Source organism: Acomys russatus, chromosome 2, assembly GCF_903995435.1.
Source record: "Acomys russatus chromosome 2, mAcoRus1.1, whole genome shotgun sequence".
NCBI classification, from domain to species: Eukaryota; Metazoa; Chordata; class Mammalia; order Rodentia; family Muridae; genus Acomys; species Acomys russatus.
The window spans coordinates 73027114-73052543 of NC_067138.1; the positions used below are offsets into that span (position 1 = coordinate 73027114).

The 25430-nt window shown below is 40.4% G+C and overlaps 1 protein-coding gene across 1 annotated transcript in view; it reads left to right on the plus strand.

Annotated features, from left to right (window-relative positions):
* Positions 1-25430, plus strand: part of Pappa (pappalysin 1) — a 245077-nt gene that overhangs the window by 54423 nt on the left and 165224 nt on the right. Inside the window, exons 3-6 of the mRNA XM_051163182.1 lie at positions 718-863; positions 5326-5619; positions 13479-13671; positions 20955-21076. Coding sequence (XP_051019139.1) covers positions 718-863; positions 5326-5619; positions 13479-13671; positions 20955-21076 — 755 coding nt within the window. The remainder of the gene's footprint in view (positions 1-717; positions 864-5325; positions 5620-13478; positions 13672-20954; positions 21077-25430) is intronic.

A 25430-nucleotide genomic window follows, 5' to 3' on the forward strand; every position in this document is an offset into this window, starting at 1 on the left:
CCCTCTCATATTTACCAGCTCCCTTATCAACAAATGTCTCCCTATATTGAAGAGATGATTGCTGTAGCATAAAGGGTTAATTCATTTCTAAGATATGACCACCTCAATGACAGCAACTTCAAGCTCAAAATCTTTAGTCTATGTTACAGATAATGAAATAGTTTTACAGGATGCAGAATGGTCAATGGGTGGCAGCATGATGCCTCAGTGAGAAAAGAATTCATTTCCAAGCTATCCAGCATTACCCTTGAACCCCAGTGCTGCATCTTTGTATAACCTATTTAAAATCATTGGGCTGTATATTTCTCATCTTTAGAAAAAGCCGCGATGTCTCCCTACAAGAGGCACAGTGAATGAATGAAGGAGAAAAGCCAAGACTAGATTACATGTTATCTCACTACTGTGTTCTTGTCTATGCATCTATTAAGTAGTCCTCTCCCTAGTCAAAATAGTACAGTCTGTAGAAATGTGAGCATTGATTCTCAATGCATCTAGATTCAAAACTGAACACAGCTATTTAAAGTTACACTTAATTTGTTTTTCTGTCAGTGAAATGGGATAGTATAACATTTTCAGAGAAATGCAATGTGATGGTTACAAAGAGTTTAGCTACTGTATCGAGTATTAAGAGCTCCTGATCATGTGGGGAATATTCTACTGTTTGAATACTACTTTTGGGGGACAGTGATAACAGCCAAAGTTCCTTTCTTGTTTCAGAGCCTACTTGGATGTTAATGAGCTAAAGAACATTCTTAGATTGGACGGATCAACACATCTCAATATTTTCTTTGCAAACTCTTCAGAGGAGGAGTTGGCAGGAGTGGCAACTTGGCCATGGGACAAGGAGGCCCTAATGCACTTGGGTGAGTCTTAGAAGCTCCTTCAGAAGGACCTTGGAACAAGGCAGTTTGAACCCCAGTGTGAGGAAGAGTTCGGCACAACCAAATAGTGCAGGCAAAATGGTAGTGGGAATAACTTACTTCTTTAATTCACAAAGTGCTACTATCTCTGAAGCGTACTTTTGGCCACAAGGCAGTCCTCTGAAGAAACTCTCTTTCCTGGTGGGAAAACTCAGACCCAGAGAGCAAGCAGGGTTTATCCAAGGTTACACACATCAGTGAAGAAGCCTCAGTCAGAGTTCAAGTTTCTGGCTCTATCCAGAAACTGCATTCTTCTTGTACCTCTTTTCCCTAATTCATGCATACTTCTTGGCCCGGAAACCACATTATACTGGCACAGCTGGGCTAAGGCAATCCTGAGAGACACTAGAGAAGCAACAGAAACACAATATATAGGGACTTCTCTTTTTCCGTGTTCTGTCTACCAGCAACATGAGGAGCTTTTCTGACATTTAAATTAGGTATATTCATAAACATGACAGCAGTTTGTGCAGTCTGATCTCTGAAAGTCAGAAATGATAATTGTTCCAGTGGTTGTTATATATAAATATATATATATATATATATATATATAAATTATATATATAAATTTCCTTGAATTTTTCTTTCTTTCTTGTTCAGTGCACAAAGTATATAGATAAGCAATTTTTACTAATAGACATGAAATTATAGTATAGGCATAATTTTCAATTCTTTTCATTTGATCTTTTAGGCTCTCTACATGTTTCCTTATTACAGAAGTCTTAAAATTTATGGCCTACATGTTTTCACTTAAAAATCACATGAGAAAAGCATGCCTATGGTTTATCTACACTTCACTAAAGATGAGGCTTTTTAAATTAACCATTTAATATTCCATTGAGAAAGGCACTATAGTGAGTTTAACTGTCTTCCCTCAATAAATGATCTCATTATTTACAACAATGGCTTCTGAGAACTCAGTAAACCACAGTGCTGGATGCATTCTCAGGCAAGCATGGTCACTGGTAGTAAACCCAGAGTCTAGCAGCTGCTCTGCTTCTGTGATATTGTGAGGATGAAGAATTCTATAACTTCAGCTAAAGAAAGATGTGCTAAAACAAATCATGGGCTTAGCTCTCTGCTATATTTAGAGGTGTGTGTGTGTGTGTGTGTGTGTGTGTGTGTGTGTGTGTGTGTGTGTGTGTGTGTGTAAGGAGAGAATGGGGAAGGGATTCAGAAAGAGCAAGGGAGGGAGAGAAAGAGAGGGAGGTGAGCACTTTTTTTCTAAATGATATATGTAAGAATAAATAAGTATTGTCAACTGAGGCAAGAACGGTCCCCAAGAGACGCTAGTCAGTTTTGTTCATTACAAATGGGACATGCTACATACAGGATTCTAGTGGGTTGTAGTAATAAAGTTAAATATTCCACAGTGCCCCCAAGGAAGATGTGGGTGCTCTAAAATGTCAACTGTGCTTAGATCAGGAAATCCTGAATCTGAAGTAAGTGGTGGATAGATAGACAGACATTCAGACACAGATAAGTAATGAGCAGAGGAGATCATACAGCTCATGCAAACTTGAAAATTATTTGCCCTTATCACATGTTTAGTATGAATTGGGAAAGTGATACTAGATTACAGCCAAAGGCATGGTTTTTCTCATTCTTAGCAGGATGACCTTAGGCAAGATTCCTTCATTAGATTTGTTTCCTACAATTTTGAAGATGCAGGTTAACTAGATAGCCTCCCAGGGTCCTTCTAAGCTGTGAAATTTGCTCCTATTTTAAAAAAAAAAAAATAGCAACCAGGAGGTTCCTGATCAGCGTCTGGGGATGGCTGCACAGCAGGGCTTCTAAAGTTAGACAGAAATACTCCTGATGATTTCATGAATGTCAGAGGCTGGCTCAGGGCCAGGGATAAGAGAGGCTGTAAACCCATAGCATGTTATAGTATTTCAGGATGATGTCAGGCTTTAGCTATTTCACCTTTTAAGAGAAGCGATGAAACAGGACTCAGGGCCAAGTGCTGTCATTCTGTAGGGAAGGGTCAATTGGGGTAGAAAGAACAGAGCCAGGCTGGACATTAAGCTTGCTGCCCTTCACCATCCCAAGGCTGGTCCTGCACCTTGTTAATGACAATACTTCCTGGAGAGACCGTGGGTCATCAGTGCTGTTGTAGTTGCCTAGATTAGAGCTGCCTAGAGAAACAAAGTCAGTTTCTCAGAGGAGAGAAGGAAAGTATGAAGCAGAAGCACTGCTAGCAACACTATGCTACCTCCACTGGCATGCAAGCTGCCAGCTTCCTGTCCTGAAAGCAGTCGATCATAAGGAGCTCCCGGGCAGTAGTCTCAATCAAACTCAATTTATTAGGACCAAATTTTTAACCCTTCTTTCCTGCTGTTATTCCATTATCCCTGGAAAAATCCTTGGGTGGGAGAGGGATTGTGTTTTAGATTATGAGTGACAGAAAATAATTAAGAAAGGTTTCCTGTCTTAATTTCTCCTCTACCCTGCCTTCACCTGCCCTTCTCACCACCCCCACCCCCCGCCACCTCGACACACACACATGCTTATCATTGTGTAAGAAGTCTCCAAGCCAATCAGAATTGATAGACTCCATGAGCCTGAGGATAGACAACACAATTCAGTCTCAGGTAAACTTGCCTGACATCTGCCCTGAGTATGTCATTCCAACTCTCTAAGACACTACTGCCCTGTCCTTCCTCCATAAGACACTACTAGTTCATAATTAAAATCTGGGCTTACAGGGCTCTCATATCTGAGTTTTAACATTCTCTTAAATGCTTCCAGGGTTTAAAGTTTAAATCTTTCTCTGGGAGCTCACGTACCTTGTCCCAGTGTCTAAGATGCACAGAGAACAAGTGCTAGTCATTGCTTCTGTTGATGTTTGTTCTGTCTCTACAAATTGGCTGTTGTTCTCTCTTCAGGTGCATGAGGAATAGTCATTTATTTCACAATCCAGAGCAGATAGATGAGACATCCAGGTCTCTTTTTAAGACACAGACATTCCAGGTCTGAGTTAGGGCCTGAGACTCATTTCTATTAGGTTCATAAGTAATTTCTATACTTTTTGTTCTCATGTAGTTAGACAATAAGTAGCTATTTCCTATCTGCCACTGGCTATTCAACCTGCTTGGAAGTAATTAGTTATGTGTCACAACCCTTTTTTAGATGTGTTATCGTTCATCAAATATTCAACATACATTGAATCATTCATTGTTCCAGTTTCATTCTGCTCATGTGACAGACCAAAAGCAACTTAGGAAAAAAAGAGTTTATTTATTTTATACTTCCAGGTCACAATCCATCTTCAAGAGAGAAATCAGGGCTGGAACTTGAGGCAAGAGCCTGGAGGCAAGAAGTTTGGAGAACTGCTGCTTGTAGGATCACTCTCTGGCTTGCTCTTTTACTAGTTCATGCTTAGCTTTTGTATATCCTTGGCCAATCTGCCAGAGGATTAGTGCCACCCACAGTGGGTTGGGCCTCCTACCAAATCAATTATAAATTAATAGGTAAGACAAACCCTCAGAGACATGTCCATAGACCAACCTCATCCAGGAAATGCCTCAGCAAAGGCCTTGCACTTCAGATAACTCTGAACTTTGTCCAGTTGACAATAAAGGCTAAAAAGATGATTGAATGCCTTATTCTTTGTAATAGTCATTAACACTGGAACAGAGGATACAAGCCCTGACTTTAGAACTCAAGAATGTTGATTTCAGATTCCATCTCCATACTTCTCTTAATCACCAGTGGATCATTTAGCCTCTCGATGGAGGAGTGTCTTTGTTTGAGTTATGGTATGGTAATGGGAGCCATACTCCTTAAAGACTCAATGCAGCATCTGAGGACCCATAATAAATCCTCAAGAAACATCAATTGTTGTTATGAGAAATCTTTGAGCTGAGCACAATCCAAGGCTGGCTCTCCTGAGTGCTCCTGCTTTTAGAGCCCTAGAGAGGAAGGCATGAGACTCAAATAAGGTAATTAAGATGCAAGATATCACAGAGTTAATGAAGGCACAATTAATGGCAGAGCTGAGGAGTGTGTATTTGTATGAAGGTTTCATTTGTAGCAGCATTTAAAAACAAGTGTGAAGTATAGCACATATTATAGTTTAATATATATGTTCCAGAAGAAATCTGGTCAGCCCAGAGACCCCTTCCTTAAAATAGTGTGTTTTCAGTAGGTCAGCATCACCTTAGGCTAGTTCTAATCCTCCCTAGACATAGGTGTTCTCTTTTGAAACATGATACAAAATTACTGGTGACATGTTTACCTGAAAATCAGTCACTCACAGCAGAGTTGTAACACCCTGGAGTGGTAGGGTCATAGAGTGAAGAAGACTGTCACTGTAAGTGGCATCCTTTTATCTTTGATTGACTTAGAGGCTCTTTTAGTGTGAAGCAGACAGCTGCCTAATGCTCTGGTTTTCCCCTTGCAGGTGGCATTGTCTTGAACCCATCTTTCTATGGCATTCCTGGACACACCCACACCATGATCCACGAGATTGGGCACAGCCTGGGCCTCTATCACATCTTCCGAGGCATCTCAGAAATCCAGTCCTGCAGTGATCCCTGCATGGAGACAGAGCCCTCATTTGAAACTGGAGACCTCTGCAATGACACCAATCCAGCCCCCAAACACAAGTTTTGTGGAGACCCTGGACCAGGAAATGACACTTGTGGCTTTCATAGCTTCTTTAACACTCCTTACAACAACTTCATGAGCTATGCAGGTAGGGCCCTACCCATCCCTGCTTGTAGTCCAGTCTGACAAACCCAATGTTAGACTTGGGGTCTAGTCCTGGCTCAAAGTAGTCTTGAACAAGCTGTTTATTTTCTATCATGGAGATGTTTCATTTCAAACAATCAGTATAGCAGCTAATTCACAAGCATTTCTGGAGTACAAGACAGATATTATACATGAATGCATACCAGATGGTAGAGACTAAAGACAGTAAATCCAGCTAGAAGAATTACTGGAGTCTAATGTTCTGGGTCATCCACTCTTGACCTCTGCTTTCTTTCTTTTTTAAAAAAGAATAATTTATTTAGATTACATCTCAATTGTTGTCCCCTCACTTGAATCTTCCCCTTCCCACTCACTCTGTCTTTCACCCTATTTCCCTCTCATAGGCCTGTGAAAGAAGGGGACCTCCTCCCCAACCACATGATCACAACCTATCAGGTCTCATCTGTGTAGCCTGATTACACTTCTTCTGAGTGCCACCAGGTCTCCCCACCAAGGGGAAGTGGCCAAATAGGGGGCACCAGAGTTCATGTCCAAGTCAGTCCCTGCTCTCCACAAAACTGTGGAGAATGTGCTGCCCATAGGGTAGATCTGAAAAGGGGTTCTAGGTTTACTTTATGCATTGTCCTTGGCTGGTACAACAGTTTGTGTATGCCCCCCTGGGTACCTCTGCTTTCTTAATTAAACCCAAATCTTTCCACTTGGCCTGAAAAGTTCCTCATAGTTTTTCAGCTGTGTTGTTCTTCACTGGTGGGTTGTTGAAGCTTTTTAATTTAACCAAGATCCTCCTATGTTAAATATAATTTTCATATCTTCATTTTCTATTGGTGGCTGGGAAAAAGTATTGGGTGTGGCATTTTTTCTACCTGCCTTTAACTTATTACAGACCTTTCAATGCCATCAGAAACAGTATTAGAGTCATGATCTAGGTCCCAGGATATCCTGTGCTTTTCTTAGCACAGGCTACACCAAGGTACTTAAAACCATTTTAGTAGGTTTGGCAAATTAGACTTAGACACTGATTTGGGGGTGGTTGCAGTCCTGAATATGGTAGCCTGTGATTAACTGTCTGCAACTGCACACAGTAAGCCAATATTGAATCCTATTACAACATTCAACTTGGTCATCTCTTTCCCATCAGAACAACAACAAAAAAAAAAAATCTCTGAAATAAGCGATATCCTTTTATTGCTTCACAAAGAGGGAGGAAAATTAATAAACTTTCTTTATTCATGTTGTATCTTAGCCATGAAAACTTCTTTTGTAAGAGGTCTATAAAATAGTTTCTTCTGATAATAGTATTTCTCTCTGTAAAACCATTTATTGCCTATAAAAGATTTTTATACGTTCTCAGTCATTTAATTCTCACAGCATGTCTATGGAGCAGGAAGCATCCCACTTTGCAGATGACAATACTAAGGCTTACTGGGGTCATTTGCTTCTTATGATACATTGGATACCAATTATTGTTTCTCCTGTCTGTCTAATGTCATTCTTTTAAAGAAATCTAACTGATGGTTAGGCGGAGAAGTTGAACAATCTGGATTGTTTGTTTGTTTGTTTGTTGTTTGTTTTTCGTCCTGCATCCTGGAGTAGGGTGGAGGATGCTTTACTTGATGTGGGGTTAAAGCTGAAGGTCCTAGTTCAGGTTTGAGCCAGGAAAGGCCCCTTCCAGCTGTTTTACATTCCTGTTGGAGTTTGGTGCATGTAGTGATTGAAAAGAGAGTTTGCTGGTAAAACCCAGAAGATTTGATGATCTCAACGTTCCTTACTGTTTTCCCATTTAGGTTGATGACTCCTAGGAGGCGCTTTCTAGTTCATACAGCTTAAAAGTGACGTCTCCTGAAAAGCGACTAACCCATCTCTCGATCTAATAAAGTGTGTAGGTTTGGTTCTAAAAACAGCCAAGGTGTTCGGTATTTCCTCAAAAAACTGAGTCCCACGGGCCTCCCATTCCCAAACACATTGACACTCCACATCCGGTGCCCTGTGCCCTCCGACAGCCCTGCTCAAGTCTCTCGTCTCTGTAGCACTTTTCTTTAGCCAGCTCAGCACACATGGGAAATAAACAATAATAAGAGTTTGGATGTTTGCCTGCTTCTTAGGGACGAGGAGCTTCCACCAGCTACCAGACTCCCATAAACTAAATCTCCTTTTTGTTTTCCTTTGAGAAGATCTAAAGGGTGATTAATTAACTATTGTTGTTTTTAAAGGATCTCTTCAGCTCAGTGACCCATTAACGGCAGAACTAATTCATTGAGCTATGATAACAAACTTACACCCCAGAAGAATATTCAAAGCAACCACGAGCTTGGAAATGTTTGTTTTCCTTAGCATCTCTGATAGATGAGGTGACAAAAGCAGTTGGATGAAATTCAAAATGGAGAACAGAATGTGGGTTTTTTGGTGCTGAGGAAAGGGATGCACGGGGCCTCCTTCTTCGAGAAGAGGGGGCAGTCACTGCCGAGATGACTTCCTCAGCTGCCTCCCTTTGCTGGGTGCTCATCCCTCAAGCAGATCTACCTACCAAAATGGTCATAGTTTGTGTATGTGCTTTTCAGTGCAATAGCCATTAGCTATGTGTGACTACTAAGCACTTTAAATATAGCTGAGGACCCTACTTATTACCTTTAAATTATTTTAATTAATTTAAGTGGGAGAGGCCACATGTACAGGTAGCTGCCATTGTTGGTCTTTGAAGACCAACAAAAATTGAGTGCCCCTGATATACAAAAAATTGTATATAAAATAATGTAAATTAACCCAAAGAGATAAACGACGTTATTAATATAACCAGTTTAAAGATGCCCAAAATATGGTTCAGATAGCACCAGAAACTTTCCCAGATTCAAGTACATGCCTTAATCCTAGCCTTTCCTACCCCAGAGTCTGAGTTATTAACCAGTCACTTCAATATTCTAGGAGGTTGAAAGGCCCCAAGTGGTCCAGCCTAGTAGGCAACGAGCAGCTGATGTGTTAAGCACATTGCAATACAAAGCATTAAAGCACATGTTTTGACTTAAACTATTGGTTAATCCCTAATCAAAAGATGATAGATGGGTAGCAAACCCTGTCCCCCCCCCCCACTTCTTCAAGATAGCAGGCTGTATTTAAGAGGTACTCAAAAATTACCTGGCATAGACTATAGGATCCTAGGAATTTTTTTCCAGCCTATTAGTATCTTTGTATGCGTCAGAAAAACTTAATATGCATACATGCTTTGACCCAATATCCATACAAACTTTAGAACAAACAGTCCTGTCCCTAAAGAATATAGCTGAAGCAAACCAATTGATGTGCTTAAAGATTTACCTGCAAGAATGTTCTTAGCAGTGTTCATGCTCTGAATATTTATTAAGCATTTACTATATGCCAGGAACAAAAAATAAATGTTTATATATTTAAAAATTTAAAAATGGTTTACAAGTTTGAAGATAATAGAATTCTGACAGACACTTTAAGGCATCACACATGGCAGAACCCCATGATACCACTAAACATGGTCCATTATGTGGCTGAAGGACAAGACATTTAAAACATGGCATATTGTGTCTGGAAGATGAAGGTTAATTTCCTATCTTGGAGTATTTGATTGTAGGTAAATTATTTCTTTTTTAAAGAATCATTTATGTTATCAATTCATAGAGAATAATCACTCTTACCTTGAATGACAGTAGATATGATCATTCAAGGAAAGAGTCTAGAATTATCCTTGGTAGGATAAGTATTGCTTCACAATGATAAATAACCTCATTATTTATTAACTATTTGATGTGGGGAACTTCCCAGTTACAGTCATACATGTAAGAAACATATATGGTGAAATTTTCAGAAATTTACTGTATTCACACCCATAACATACATATGTATGTATACACACATACATTAGACAGTATTTACATTATTTATAGGTATTGGACCTGAGAACATGTTTTAAAAATTTTACAATGAGTGTATCTTTTATAATTATTTATTACTGAGGCTATTATTTTATATTTTAAGACTGAATCAAATGACAAGATTTTACAAAAACTGATGCATTTACCCATGTACTGAATGTCAGAGAGCTTGTTAAATGCTCACATAGGCTTTCTGAGAAAGGCTGTCACCATCCCTCCTACTTCAGTGAGTAGAAATGAAGCCTCCAGGATCAGCATTTTGTTCAAGGGCCTACAGGTAGTAGGGTTCCTGAGCATTTGGCTGTATCCTACATGCAATGCACTGTTCAGAACATGACTTGGGGGCAAGCCTGGAGCCCTGTAGCAATAGCATGGTGGCTCAAGAGGCTCTTCCAAGAGCTGAAGTTCTCACTGTCCCTTCTGCTCAGAGACAAAATCAGAACAGAGGGACAGGATGAGCCTGGAAACCTAGATGAAAAGAGCCCAGATAGTAGAAGTGGAGCTGTTTGGGGCTGCAAGCCAGGTGGGCCTGACTCTAGACCTGAACTAATTGAGACAGAGCATTTATGGTAAGTGGAAACCCCCTGAGATTTTTCCTAAGACTCTGTTGTAGCTAAGTTTCAGGATAGCGTAACCTGGGACAGAGAGTTTTCAACTTGGTAAACATCAAATGTATCTCTCTTCCCCTACTAATTTCTACCCCCATCACTTTCAAACTTTGTGCTATTGACAAGTGGAAATTGTTACTATTTAAATTATTAAAGGAAAATATACTTTGAAGAAAAATTAATCAGAAGTTTCTGAAGAAAAAAAATATCTTACTTTTTCATCTTCATTCATCTTGGTGCTTTTTGTGCCCCATTTTCATCCTTAATAGCACTCTGTAGTTGAATTTATTTAATCACTCCTAATTTATATATCAGGAAACACAAACACACACACAGGAGAGAGAGAGAGAGAGAGAGAGAGAGAGAGAGAGAGAGAGAGAGAGAGAGAGAGAGAGATGTATAAGGTTAGGTGAGTTGTTAGTATCCAGTTAGTATTTTTTAAGGATGTTCATAAAATACGTAGTCAGACGTTGATAAATAAAAAGATGTGTTAATAGTTTTACTTTAGGAACAATGCTTCAGGAACACCACCATGTAGAGCTACAATTAGAGCCACGTGGGCTAAGATTAGATTTGTATACACTCTGAGCTTTACTTCTTCCTCTTTTCAGCTTCTTACACATCTATATACACACACAGACACACACACACACACACACACAGATACACACACACACACACACACGTGAATAACAAGTGTGTTTATTCACTCACTTCTCCCAAACATGAGGCAGTGAGTATTTGCCGTGAAGGAGAGTTTTTGTGCCTCACACTCCAGCTCGCCATATTCTGAGATGAACCCTCTTATTATCACCACTGCTTCCACTTTGCAGATGGAAAATGGAGGTGTCAAGGGCATAAAGACATTTGCTCCCTTGACTCTGTATCTTGTGCATCTTTTTTTCTTGAACCATCAAACCCTCCACCTGCATCTAATCTACTTGGTAGGCTTTTCTAGCCTTTCTGGACAAAGTGTACAGATCATAGTGAGGAGGAAGAATGAACGTGTGTTCTGGCTGTTCTCGTGCTGAGGTGTGCATGCTCCTGGCAATAGGTAGCTACATGATTTAGGAAGTTACATGGTGGATCTGAGCTTGAGAGAGATTTACTGTCACTCCTGTGCAATGCTTGCTAAGGAACATTGGGCCCTCCTGATTTTGCCAAATGTCTTAAAGCTTTTCCTCTGACTGCAGAAAAGGAGGCTGTCAAAATTACTAAAGGAATCCAGGCCAGCCTCTCTAAGTACCTATTCACACCCTTGCCCCTTCCCTTCAAGGTCATGTCCTGCTGCCCAGATCTGCTCAAACTTATTTTCTGTTTGTTTGATATGGAGTCAGGAGTGTATGCTGCTGGAGTCCAGTAGCACATTTAATTTTTAGATCTGGTGAGCTTCATCCACACTCCTCTGTCTGGGGCCCAGCTGTGAGAATCCGGACCAAGAAGATACCCCTGAGAAGTGGTGCATTAGGAAACCAAGCCAAGCAGTGCCCCCCTTTTTTCCTGTTCCCAGGAAAGCTGAATCAGAATGTTGGGGGAAAGAAACAGGAGGCAAAACTCTTCTCTTGAGGCTAAGTTTTAGGTCTCTGACGTCAGTCCATGCTCTAGAAAAGAAGAAGTCAGATTGAAGGGCATATCTAGATACCCGAGAAGTTGTTTCCAGGCCCCTTAGATTAGGACTGGGTGTAAGTCCCATTTACAAGCTGCCTGCTAGAGATTCTACCCATAATATATTTCATTTATGCTTAGAAAAAATGTTATATCACAGTTTAAAAGTATAGCTTTGGTTCAAACCCCAGACAGACTTAGCTCTATAACCTAGGAAAAGTAGCTTGCCTGAACACAGCCTCAGCTCCCAACTCTGTAAAGGAGACAAAATTATATTGCACACTCCAAAAATAGCATGTGTTGGGAGAGAAACGGAAACTCTCCAAAGCTTGGCAATCATGCATGGCTCATGCTTACTATAAGCTAAGATTATGTCCCACAGACATAAATACACATATACTGTAAGGAGGTGTGTTTCCTCTTGTTCACATCTGTTCTGCTAAGTTGTTTGTCAACGTGACCGTAGCCAGGGTTATCTGAGAAAAGGAAATCTCAGTTAGAAAAAAATACCTCCATCATATTGGCCTGTAGACAAGTCTATAGTGGCATATTTTGGTTAATGATTGGTGTAGAAGGGGCCAGATCACTGTGGGTGGTGCCACCAATGAGCAGGCGGACCTGGGTTGTATAACAAAGGTTAAACCTTTCTGGCCTAGAAAGCAAGCCAAAAAACCACACTCCTCTGTGGCCTCGGCTTCAATTCCTGCCTCCACGTTCGAACCCTGAGTTCCTGCCCTGACTTACCCTTAAGATGGACTGTGACATAGAAGCGTAGGTCAATTAAACCCTTTCCTCCCCAAGTTGCTTTTGTTCATGATCTTTATCACAGCAGTACAAATTCAACTAAGATACCATACTTTACATAGCCTGGGCTATATATCCATTGCTTAACTGTGGCCTGATTTGAGCCTTCCATGCCCCCAGCTGCGTAGTTATTTCTCTTACAGTGCCACTATCTTTCTCAACCTCAACCAAGCGATCTGATTGACCTCATATATGCAGCCCTCTTTGGTGACTTCCTAGTTTGTCCTCTTTCCCACATGCCACCTCTATCAATTCAGCGATGAATGACATCACATTAGTAGTCATAGAACAATCCTTGTACATATGATGAGCAGGCCGTATCTCCTTCTTAAGGACAGGGACATTTTCAGTCCCATCTTTTCACGGCCTTGGCTTAGAGCACTGAATATGAATTAGACATTTGGTACATTTGTTTCCAGAACAGTACCTTTGCATTAGTCAAAAGTAGAATTGGTTAATGCATGAATGAGTGAACGTAAAGGAATACAAGAGGAAACAAGTGAGCACATAAAGGAAGGAACTGGGTGGAAAAGTGAATGAGTGAACAAACGAATGAGAGTTAATGGGGGTGGAGGCATTGCTGACTTCAGAAGCAGAAGATATGGGTCCCTGGAAAGCAGCCTGTCTTGCCTTTGTCCTTAGCCATAAGCTCTTAGCAGCTCTCTCCTCAGTTCCAGGCTTAGTTCTTCAGCTCTGCCCACCCTCCTTTCCCTCTGTTTCCTCTCACCTGTCTCCAGGAGTGATGGCTGCACTAATTTGTTTACAGACCATTAACTTCTTAGCACTGGAAGAGGCTGCCCTGAGCTGGCGAGGACAGACTCAGGCACTGGCTCTCAAGCTGCATGGAGACGTCATCCTCTCACATGCCTGCTTGTGCAGCTCTGGGCTTATCTCTCTTTCCACACACACTTTCTCTCTGACTCTTACAGATGACGACTGTACAGACTCTTTCACGCCCAATCAAGTCTCTAGAATGCACTGTTACCTGGACCTCGTATACCAGAGTTGGCAGCCATCCAGAAAGCCAGCACCTGTAGCTCTTGCTCCCCAGGTTGTGGGCCACACAACTGATTCTGTGATGCTAGAGTGGTTCCCACCCATCGATGGCCACTTCTTTGAAAGGTGAGTATGCCTTGTGGAGTGTTGATCTCTCTCTCTCCTCCTGCCAAGAAGAGGAAGACTCAGAAGGGAGGCAGCCTTGGAAGAGGATTTGCTATGATTCTTATTCTTTTGAATATACATCCCACCATTTGGCAGTGACTGATACCCAAGGACACACTGACAAGTTTGGGCCAGATAATATAACAATGCTGTTAACAGAAATGAGCCAGTAATGATGCACACCTCCATAGTAATGGGAGGTTAAATTAAGTGTATTTTTGGAAGCTTGGAAAACAGGGTGGATGACAAATGAAAATATAATACACTCTACTCTGGTGGTACTTGTCTTTAATCCCAGCACTTGGAAGGCAGAAGCAGACAGATCACTGTAAGTTCAAGGCTAGCCTAATCTGCACAATGAGTTCAAGGCCAGCCATACAGGACTCCATAGTGACAGACTCTTTCTCTGCTTCCCCAGTTTGCCCAACCAACCCCCCCACCAAAAAAACCTTAGAGGTTTCTCTTGAAAGAAATCTCTTCTGGTCTTGCCTTTATTACCAGAGAAGTTAAAATTGCTCTGGCAAATAAGAAAACCAGTGTGTGTGTGTGTGTGTGTGTGTGTGTGTGTGTGTGTGTGTGTATTTCATATTTTCATATTGCATGAGTATTTTTACTACTCATATTTTAAAAAATATATAGTTATATAAATAATGATAAGGTTTGCACCTACTATGTTTTTATAAAACCTGGGACTAATCAGGTGTAAGATACCACAGCTCTGCTCCCTTGCCTGTTACCCAATATCCAGATGCGACTTGATCTGTCACTCTCCCCAGATGTTTTTTAAACTGTCTTTCCATGAAAATGGGTCTAATTAGAGGCAAATGGATCTCTATCAGCTCGAGGCTAGCCTAGTCTACAAAGCAAGTCCTGGAAAGCCAAGGCTACACCACGAAACCCTGTTTTTTTTTTTTTAGGGGGGGGATAAGAAAGAAAAGAAAAGAAGAAAATGGGTCTGATTATGCCCTCTGGCAGTCAGAAAGGGGAGACCTAAATTCAATAACTTCTCATTTGCCCTTTCACTATAGAATCCTAAAGAGCTCAAGCTTTAAAGAACCCAGATAAATAAGATTCATAATTAGGCATGAGGATCAACAGCAGAGCACTAACTCAGCATGTGTAAGGCCGAGAATCTAATCTTACCCCTGCAAAAATAAAAATGAACATTCATGAAAACAGTTTACTTCTACTTCAGACTTTTTTTGTTATTAGTTATTCAGGCCATCTCTTGCTTCAACCCTTAGCCCGTCCTGGAACAATTATCCAGCAATGGGGATATAGTATTGACATTGACGACAATCATCTTTCTCTGCTGGACTTGCAGCTGTTTTGTCAAATGCTTACCTTGTGACAGATGCTGGTTTGAATGCTTCTTATATGGAGTCATTTTTAGTATTCCCAGGAACTCAGTTTGAGAATCACATTTTTCCTTATGTGCCTGATAAGGAGAACACTGAAGCTTAAAGAGCCTGAGAAATTTGGCCAAGAGCTCACAAAAAGTACTGGAGGCTGACCCTCGACATTTAAAAAAATGCCTTGTCTATGAATCCTAAATGTTTTCCTTAAGTTGCTCCAGACTAGAGTTGTGAAAGAGGTATTCAGTTTCCTCACAAAAGGTGGCAAATGCCTCTCATTTATAAGTTGTGTGTGTGTGTGTGTGTGTGTGTGTTTTGTGTATAAGAAAACATAAGAAAAAGACCTCACTAAAGATTCCTCAGAGGTAAATAGTTAATAGGTACATTTTTAAATGCTCACTACCACTAATTATCATGGAAATTGTAACTTATAACTGAAATGAGTCATCACCTCATAATCTTAAAATGGCTTTTTCCAAAAAGACACACTAAAAAATTGGCAAGGCTTATGAGGAAAAGGAATCTTGAACACCGTGGTAATATAAATTAATTCAGTCACTATAGAAAACAATGTGGATGCACCTCAAACAAATGAAGTAGAGCTGTATGACCCAGCTCTCCCCTTACTACATATGTACCCAAAAGAAATGAAACTAGAAGCTGGAGAGTTACCCCAGTGGTTAAACACTTAGCATTCGACTGTGTGGACCTGATTAGATCTTCCAAATCCAGTCAAGTCCAAGAGGACATGGAAAGTGGAGACAGGATATCACAGAGCAAGCAAGCTCTGTGTCAAGCAAGACTGGCCATAACAGTGAGTTCTTGGTTTGATTGAGAGATCCTGCCTTAATGAAGTCAATGGAAGAGCAACAGAGGATGAATCCTGCCATCACTCTCAGACCGCCAGTACAGGTATATGTACATGCATAGCACACACACACATACACACACACATATATATACACACACATACAAACACATGCATAGTACACACATATATATACACATGCACAGCATATATACATATACACACATGCATATCACACACATATGTGCATGCAAAATAAGCTAATATGTTGTGTGTGCAACACATACAAAAAAGGAAAAGAAGGGATCAAAAGGAGTTAGTTGGAGAGGCCTCTGTTCCATATAGTCTGTGTAGCATTGCTCACATATCTAAGATGCAGAAACAACCTGAATACCCTTCATCAGGTGAACAGGATTTTTTAAAAATGTCCTATGTGTGCTGTGAGTATTAGTCAGCTTTTAAAAGGCAGTGGAGAAAACTCTGTCATTAAAACACATAGAATAAGTCCAGAGGACATTATGTTTATTGAAATAAACCTATCTCAGAATGACAAACACTGTCTGATCTCCATTACATGTGGAAATCTATAAAGTCGTATCCTTGTATGTAGAGAGAATGGTGCTCAGTGGAGCAGGGTGGATTTAGGTGGATGTGAGAAGTAAAGATGTTGGTGAAAGGGTGCATTTGAATTAGACTGCAGAAATAAACGTTAGTGGCCTATGGCCTACAACTGGAATTATACTGAATTGTACATGATCAAATGCTTAAAACAGTAGGTTTAAAATGTTTTCATCATACATGCACAAAAAAGGGTTAGTTAGGTATGAGAGGTGATAGCTTTGCTCATCGCCCTTCTTTAATCGTTGTAAACATGTATGGAAGTGTTATTTTATCTTTCAAAAGTGTACAAAATTAATATCTATGAGTTAGAACTAAGTTTCCATAATTAAAAACACATTGTCCCATGACACTACATCCTATTGGGGCTCTAAATCTGTACACCACTATCAGTCTCTGAGTCTAGAACCTTCTTTTTGCATCCAAGCAAGAGTTTGATCTGGTAGGAAGGAAATGTACTCCCCAGACTCTTCGTAGGAACTCCCTCTTCTTGGCCCCAGCCACCCTTGCAGAGCTCAGAGCTGGGTTTGGGAATGCTCATGTGACACTTTGGAGCAAGCTTTCCAGCGGCCTGTAGATTTATTTATTTTCACTGTGGTGATGAGAAATATCAGACTTTTAGTCAAGCTTTGACCTCAATTCTACTTAAAAACTGAAGTTTTGTAAATTAAGCTTCCAGTGTATGTATTCAATTTATATTTCATAAAGCAGTTATTGTCCATTAAATAAACTCCATCTGATTGTTTGAAACATATTAGAGGGTTAATTGTTGTGTAATGAGATATGTCCCTATTACACAGTCCTCTCGGATTTAATCAATATGTTTTTAATAATCTCTAGTCAGTGAGTACTTGAGGCATATACAATAGCTATTCTGTTCAGGGTAATATTGCCTAATGGAGTTATCACATACTAAATTCAAACTGACATTTTTGAAACATGACTAATTAAAGTTAGCAGCTATGTTGACCACAATCTAAAGGAAATTGTCCATAAGTATTAATAAACTGCTGTAAAGAAGTGGTGCTATATCCTTTGTGTGCTCTACTCGCTTAAGCAGGGAGTTTATAGTCCTACAAATTGATTTAGTATGTGGCATATGAGCTTTGATGTTTAGTTGCCCACATGCTCCACCTCCCTTCGCTTTGTTATTCCCAGCAGATGAGACTTCGGGCAAGGCATCTCATTCCTCTGATCTCATGAATCCTCCTCTGTAAAAAAGGTGCTAACTTGCCCACATTCCCGGTGTTCTGTGGGGAAGTCAACAAAGGACGTCTATGCTGTCCAAAGCACACGTATTCTACACTCAAGGAATGTTAGCTTCTACCTTGGGTGAGGTTATCCAGAACTGTTTGGTTACTTGAAAATCCCCTTCCCTTGCAAAGCCTTGGGTGTTTTCCACACCATCCATCAATGCCAGCATCTCACCCCTGGCCATGCTCATGTCCTCCTGCTGTTCTCACATCTGTGGTCTAGGAGAATACAAGGGTTTCCCTTAAGAAAACATATTCAGATTGCCCCACACTCTGTGTCCTCACACGGGGGCAACTGAATAAATAAGTCAAGGCCACCCTTGGTCTCACTAACTCCTTTATATGTTTTGCAAATGTGTTGACTGGGTGGTTTCAGTTATCTGAACAATTGGCTATCACATAGTGGAACTACACATGTAGACTAGGAACTATGAGAGCAGAGACTAAATTTCCTGCAGATGCATCCATTCTCTCTTCTACTTTTCAGTTTGCTGAGATGTACATCAAAAAGGCTTAGTCTTTCTTAGGCAGAATTTCTCCTCCACAAAACCTAACACATATAATAATTAGTAACTCGTTCCCCACAAAGGTGATACATACTAGTACCAGTCTGCTTGCAAAGGAGAGAAGCTAATCCTCCTTTTTATCTAGGATGGCTTCTTGAAGCACAGTTCAAAAGGACTTAATTTGTTAATGGGAATGTTTCATATCCACATTCACAAAGATCACAGCCACTCTCCATGATAGTAGCCACATTCACCATGATAGTAGCCATGAAATGCTTGAAATTATTACTGATGTAACCAAGGTTCAGAATTTTAAAATATATTTTATAATAACTAGTTCAAATTTAAATAGCTCCGTGTGGCTATTAGGCTCCTCACTCAATAGCACACATATCTACAGTCTATAGCTCTGAACTTTAACTCAGATAAACTGTGTAAGAAAGATAAACTCCCCCAATATTAGTATTCTATAGGTATATAATTTCATGTGTGTGTGTGTGTGTGTGCAGGTGTCCATGAAAAATCAAATAAATGCCATAATGAGTCAGGGACACAAGTGTTCCCTGGATGGATAAGATACCACATAGCACATTTGCTGTCAGCTGGATGGTGATTTACTCATCACAGTACTTCCTAAGGTCCAGATGCTATTAAAAGATCAGTGAAGTTCAAGTTACACCTAAGGGAAATGGAGAAACCCAGTAGCTGTCTAGGTCAGCACAGTTCCGGAATCCATCCCAGAGCACTCATGATGTCCATGTTTTATCATCAGTCCTGTGACTCAGAGAGTTCTGTGGATGGAACCTGACATTGTAAGGAATGTCTGTCCTCATGAAGACTGCTGAAAACTTCCCCCAACACCTCTCTCCCTCCTTCTCTACTTTTCTCGTTTCCCTACTATGAACATATAGGTATAAATAAGATAATCCTCTTCCAAAATCAACTCACAAACTGCTGACAATATTTTGTTACATAAACTTACCTGAATAGCACCAAGATAGGATTATAGGTTAAATCTAAGTAAGACTATTCTACTTAATTTTATAGTAAATATGTTTTGCATAGAACCTCATAACTTTAGAATTGTATACTGACTAACCACTATTCCATTTACATTATCCTTGAGATGTTGAATATCCTCTTATTTCACCAAATGTTAATGGGTGTTTTAAAGCCTTCTACTATGCTGTCTGAAGATCTAGTTTAATTTAGCCATGAGTATTATATATGTGTCTTGGTGACTAATATGTATCCATCCACTCACTCACCAGTCCATCCATTTAACTACATATGCTAGCCAACTTTTGTGTTATGTGCTGAACACTAAGACAGAAAAAGAAGCCTAGGTTGTGGCTCTTGTTATCAAAAGCCTCAGCATTTATGATAGGAACATATTTCATATTCATAGAGGTGAACCTTATAGCATGCAAAATGTCAGCCAGGTAAAAGCAGCAAATGTCGCCTAATATGACCCAGTGTGGTAGGGAAAGGCAAAGCTAACATGGTGAGGAGGTTACAGTCAGTGGAGGCTGGAATCACTCAAGAGGTTTAAGCAGGAGCATGACCTGTAGAAAATGGGCTTTTGGGTGATTTCCTGACCCCTCTCTGGGAACACCAGTAAACTATGATGCTCGTATATATAGTGCCTTAGGCTATTGCCCTAGAATCACAGAGTTTTCTTGTTATGGGAAATCCTAAAACCTCAGATTTGTCTATGTCATTCTACCCTTTCAAGTAGCAAAATCATTCAGATTTCCCTAGGAATGATGGAAGAGAAATCATTGAGAAACCCTAGGTTGGTTGGGACATTACTTAATATCATCTAGAGATTCCATTGTCAAGAGTCTCAGCAGAGGCTACTCAGATTTGCAGATTTCGGGGGGGGGGGTCCAGGAGAATATAGAAGATTCGGTCCACTGTCCTCCCCACAACTGCCTCCTACAGATGCCAAATTTGGAGAACCAGTAGAAACCCAGACACAGTTGTAGCCAGAGAGAGATTGAATCCAGATACACCAGGCAGTTGGGGAAGCCACCATAATACTCAATTTTTGGGACTGGTTTCATTGAGAGATTGGCTCACCCCTTGAAAAGCTGTTAAAATGAGTTAGATGGCATAGTAAAGAAACTGCTTTTGACTATTAAATTGCGAGTGACTCACTCATCCCCAGAATGTCAGGGCTGGAAGGTTTCTCAGGCATCATCTCATCCAGCCCACTCATTTTTTTTTTTTTTTTTTTTTTTTTTTTTTTTTTTTTGTGAAGGAACCACACCTTCTTCATGTTTAGTGCTTGTGATGCATGCAGACTGATGCCTTGAACATAGTGGGTACCTGGAAAATATTTTTAAAGGAGTCATTTCTGAGGACAAAATGAGGCAAATGATGCGCTTTCAAGTACCCAGAAGATTCTTGGTGGAGCTTCTTATGCCAGATGCAATTAAAATTACAACAGATAGCAGTCTTCTAGCCAATTGGTTTTGGGCTAGTTGACATCAGAGGAGTGTATGCAGCATCAGGGCAGCCACCAAAAAATCCTGCACCAATAGGAGATTTTACTTATAGTATTTTTCCTTGGCATATTCATGGGGAAAAAAAGGCAGTAAACACAGACTGTATCTCCTGTCACATCGCTTTTGCCCCCACCCCATCAGTTGCTCAACTGTTCCTAAGTCGGTGTATTTCCCTGCTTTCCTTGGCCTCCTAGAGAATTGGGATCAGCATGTGACCTTTGCCTAGAAGGGAGAATCCTGGTGCAATATGCTTTCAATGCCTCCTCCCCAATGCCCTGTGGACCATCAGGACACTGGAGTCCTCGAGAAGCAGAAGGTAAGCCAGATACTTATTGGGAAATATGGCATACAGAAAACAATTTTGATGTGCATGGAATTGTGTTCTCTTTAACATTCTTAAACATTATTCGTGCACTCTTTAACAATTATTTTTGAGCACATGTACTCTTCTGCACATGCCATGCTCATGTTACATATGATGAATCAAAGTCACCGAAGTATTAAACATTGGCCAAAGGCACATGATATATGGAAGTGTTCATATCACTTACAGACCCCAGACCTATGTGGGTACAGCTAGGTCACACTGGAGTCACTATATATATTGGGAGATTTCAAAGCATAAATCATTTGTGATTCTTCTTCAGCCATTCTTGTATGTGTCACAATTCTTTCTTTTTATTTTTCCCATGTATCCTTTTTGCTGTTTGGCACTGTTCTAATCTCCACCTATGATCAGATCCTGCCATTTACAAAGGGTATTCTCAGGTGTTCCCAGAAGCCAATGACCGAGTTCTTTTGTATAGAAAACAAGTCCTGTGTACTATAGAAGCAAACAGTTTTACCAAACTCTAACTGTTGCATTTTGTCACTTAGTCCTGAAGTCAGATTGGCAGTGAACCTGTGACTTCCTTTACATATCACACTTCCCTTTCCCTATCTTGAGACATTTGTACATTGACCCTGTCCCCACACAGTCCCACAAAGTGTCAGGGCAGGTCAGATGGTGTCCATAGTCACTGGGTGAGACACTATGACATCAGTTCATCAAAGGGAACAGAACCCATCCACTTGCAGGACATCAGTGAGAATTCTTTCTCTGTCCTCTATATTTTTAGAAAGAGAGTTGAAAAGGAAAAGCCAAAGATAGACTAAAGCAAAAGAAAAGGATCAGAGAGGAAAGTGAAGCTGAAAATTGATGCCCCTGTGCTTTATTTTCTAAAATAGCTTAAAATAAAAATGAGATTTGAACTTGGGAACTCTAAATAAATGTATCTGGAAAATAAAGCTAGAGGAATGTCTGGGAGAAGCCCTTCGTTCAGCCTCAGAGAGTCACAGGCTGTCAGACTTGGAAGGGACACCTGAGGTCATCAAGCTCCAGTCCCCATGTGGTGAAGGAACCTTCTCAATGATCGTCTTCACTGTGGCATGTTTCACTCCTTTGGGATATTATCCGTGACTCTGCAGGCACAATTTTTTTCACCCAAATGAGACCCACTAAGAAGAAACTAGGCATCTCTGACACCTGAGAATGCTTTGCGTAGTGGCATCCTCTGTAGATGCCATGGGAAGAGTACACTGGGAACAGTCATAGGTACACAGCTGAGGCTATGCTGGCAATATACCAGAAATGCACTAAGCAAATGGGCACTGACCACGTGGTGAGAAGAGGACATGCTGAATGAAGCAGAGGGCTAAAGACCTAATAGAAAAAAGATTTCACCCAGGACTGCAGAATTAGGCTTCCCACTAAATGTCACTAAACACATTTGAGCACTGAAGTATTTTTAATATTTAAAGAGGAGAAGTTTCCTAGGTGTGGTCCAGAGTGTCCTCAAAGTCAGAATTATTTTTATAGTTATTATGGCATGATTTGCTATGTCTTTTCCATTCTCTCCTGAGACTACAGTGGAGCTTTCCAGGGCTACGGAGCATCAGCTGTTGTTAGTCCTTAATAGCATGTGCACTCTACATTTTGTAGCTTTACAATGTCTCTGTTTACACAATAGTATATCTATGAATAAATATAAGTTACCTGAACAAAAGCTCCTAATAATGTTGTGTGTATTTATTTGGATTTCCAGCATGAACAGCACAGTGAGGGTGTCAGAAAATGGACAGTTGAGGTGGATAATGCCCACATAAGGGCTTGGATACCCACTGATAACAGGGGGAAAATGTCATGTCCTTAGGTCAGAGAGGATCACTCCTCTATGAACTGTGGGATGAAATGCCGTATAAGGGTTGCAGAAAATTTTACAAAAGTTGGAGGTTTCTGGACTTTTCACCACCAAAAATTAAGTCACAAACATGTAAAGAATCCGAGGCATCTCTGGTAATACAACCCTGTGCTGCATTGTACAACGTCACTGAACACACCTGTACCCTACACAGTTCATGCCCTTGCACCACTAATGCTAATGGATACTTGCTTACAACACCTCAGATTCAAGAGTATTGGACATTGAGTAAGGACAGTGTGGTTGTGTTCATATAAAAAACTAGTGACATAATTACAGAAAACAATGATTTTCGTGTTTCCCTATTATCATGTCTCAGCATACATCAACTTCATACATCAGGATATGCATTGTGTTAAAATATTTATTTTTTATGATGCTCAAGTTGCTGATTTGAGTTTCAGTTAAAAAATTAACTGAGTTTTCACTCAAACTTAAAACAGAATTTCCAGCAATTTCTGAAGTGGCCCTACACATACTTCTGCCAGTTGTGTATAATATTTTGTACAAGGCAGTATTCTCAGCAGTCATGATTAACAAATCAAAATATCAGTCAAATGTGCAAAGCCATTGCAGATAGTCTATGTCTTGTGATACTGAATATTCAGCCAAGTTTCATTTCTTTATGTACGGACAAGCATATTCATGTCATCAGTATGCAATTGTGCTTTTTTACTTTAATAAGCAACAATGCTGTATGTCTATAGCAAAATAATTTTAAAGTAATTTTTTTATGACTTATTGACAAGAGGTCTTTGGTTTATGTGCCTTTTAAGTACCTGTATACCAGAAGTCATTTATAAATATCTCAGATAAAAGTTTTGCAATTAGAAAATGCAGGCAAAATGGAAAGGTGTGCAGGTTCCAAAGAGCACTCAAGCTGCTCCATGGTAAATAAATTAAAGGATGAAGGTCCTGATGAGAAGTAGGAAGCTTTTGCCTGTTGCTAGAATTCAGGTAGGCAAAGGTGATGTCTGGGGTGATGTCTAAGGTCATCCCAGACTGATGTCTGAGATGATGTCAGGATGATGTCCTTGGTGATGCCAGGGTGATTTCTGAGGCAGTAAGAAGGGGGGAAAAGTCAGTGTTGTGAGATATTTGGGAGGCATATCAGTAGGGATCACCCTTGGTGAAAATCATCTTGGTCACTCTACTCATTTGAGTAATGTGATTTCCAGTCGCTACACACCTTCATCTAAACCAAATGTTTCAGTCAGTAAAAACTGTTCTTGGTTTGTCCTGATTCTCTCAAAGGGTGACATGTAATTGATAGTCAAGTAGAAATGTGGAGACCCCTGAATATCTAAGCTGATTCTATTAAAGACTACTGGAACTGCCTATATGCATTTACTACATTGCTGACAGGAAAGGGCACTGTTCCACTCGTAGAGCATCCTATTATACACTCCATGATCCATTTGGCTCAGACCCTTTTACTATTTTTGAAGAAATAAACTTTTCCATGAGCCAAACTCTATAATTCACTTCCCAACTCATTTTCAACTCATTTATTTTTGTGTGTTTAAATTTTGGGATATCCTAGAAATGATCATAATGGGTGAGTTAAACCAGAAGCAGAAAGTGTCAAATGGTATATACTAACTTATATCTGGACACTAGCCCAAAGGATATGTCCCATGAAAGTCATCCCTTACCAGGAAAGTGGGACAGAGGGGAGGACATCCTATTGGGACTCTAGGTGAGATAAGCATGCGAGAATGGGGAAATAGAAGGATCCAGAGGGTCCTAGAAACCTACAAGAAGAACATTATGATGGGCAGATCTGGTCCCAGGGGTCCTGCTCAAACTATGGCACCAGGCAAGGACAATATGTGTAGTAAACTTTGAACTCCTACCCAGACCTAGACAATGGACAGGACATTCTCCGCAGCTGAGTGGAGAGTAGGGACTGATTGTCACATGAACTCTGGTGCCCCATATTTGATCATGTCCCCCAGATAGGGAGGCCTGGTGGCACTCAGAGGAAGGATAGCAGGCTACCAAGAAGAGACTTGATACCCTATGAGCATATACAGGGGGAGGAGGTCCTCCTCAGTCACAGTCAGAGGGGAGGGGAGTAAGGCGAAAATAGGAGGGAAGGAGGAATGGGAGGATACAAGGGATGGGATAACAGTTGCGATGTAACATGAATAAGTTAATAAAATGTATTAAAAATGTTTTGGGATATCCTAAACTAACAAAAAACTCCCAAATTCATGAGCCATGACAGACATATCTGTGGGGTTGAAAAAAGAAGTATGGGGCATACCTAAAAGAGGTATTCCTCACCATGCAACCACCAACTACTCTGTCTTTGAAATTCTTACAGTTCTCATAACATATCTGATCCGCAGAATGAAGACTCAAACTGTAATGCCCTTTCTTAACTCCATATTAGTGAGACAAAAGATTGTCCTTTTTAAAGCAACT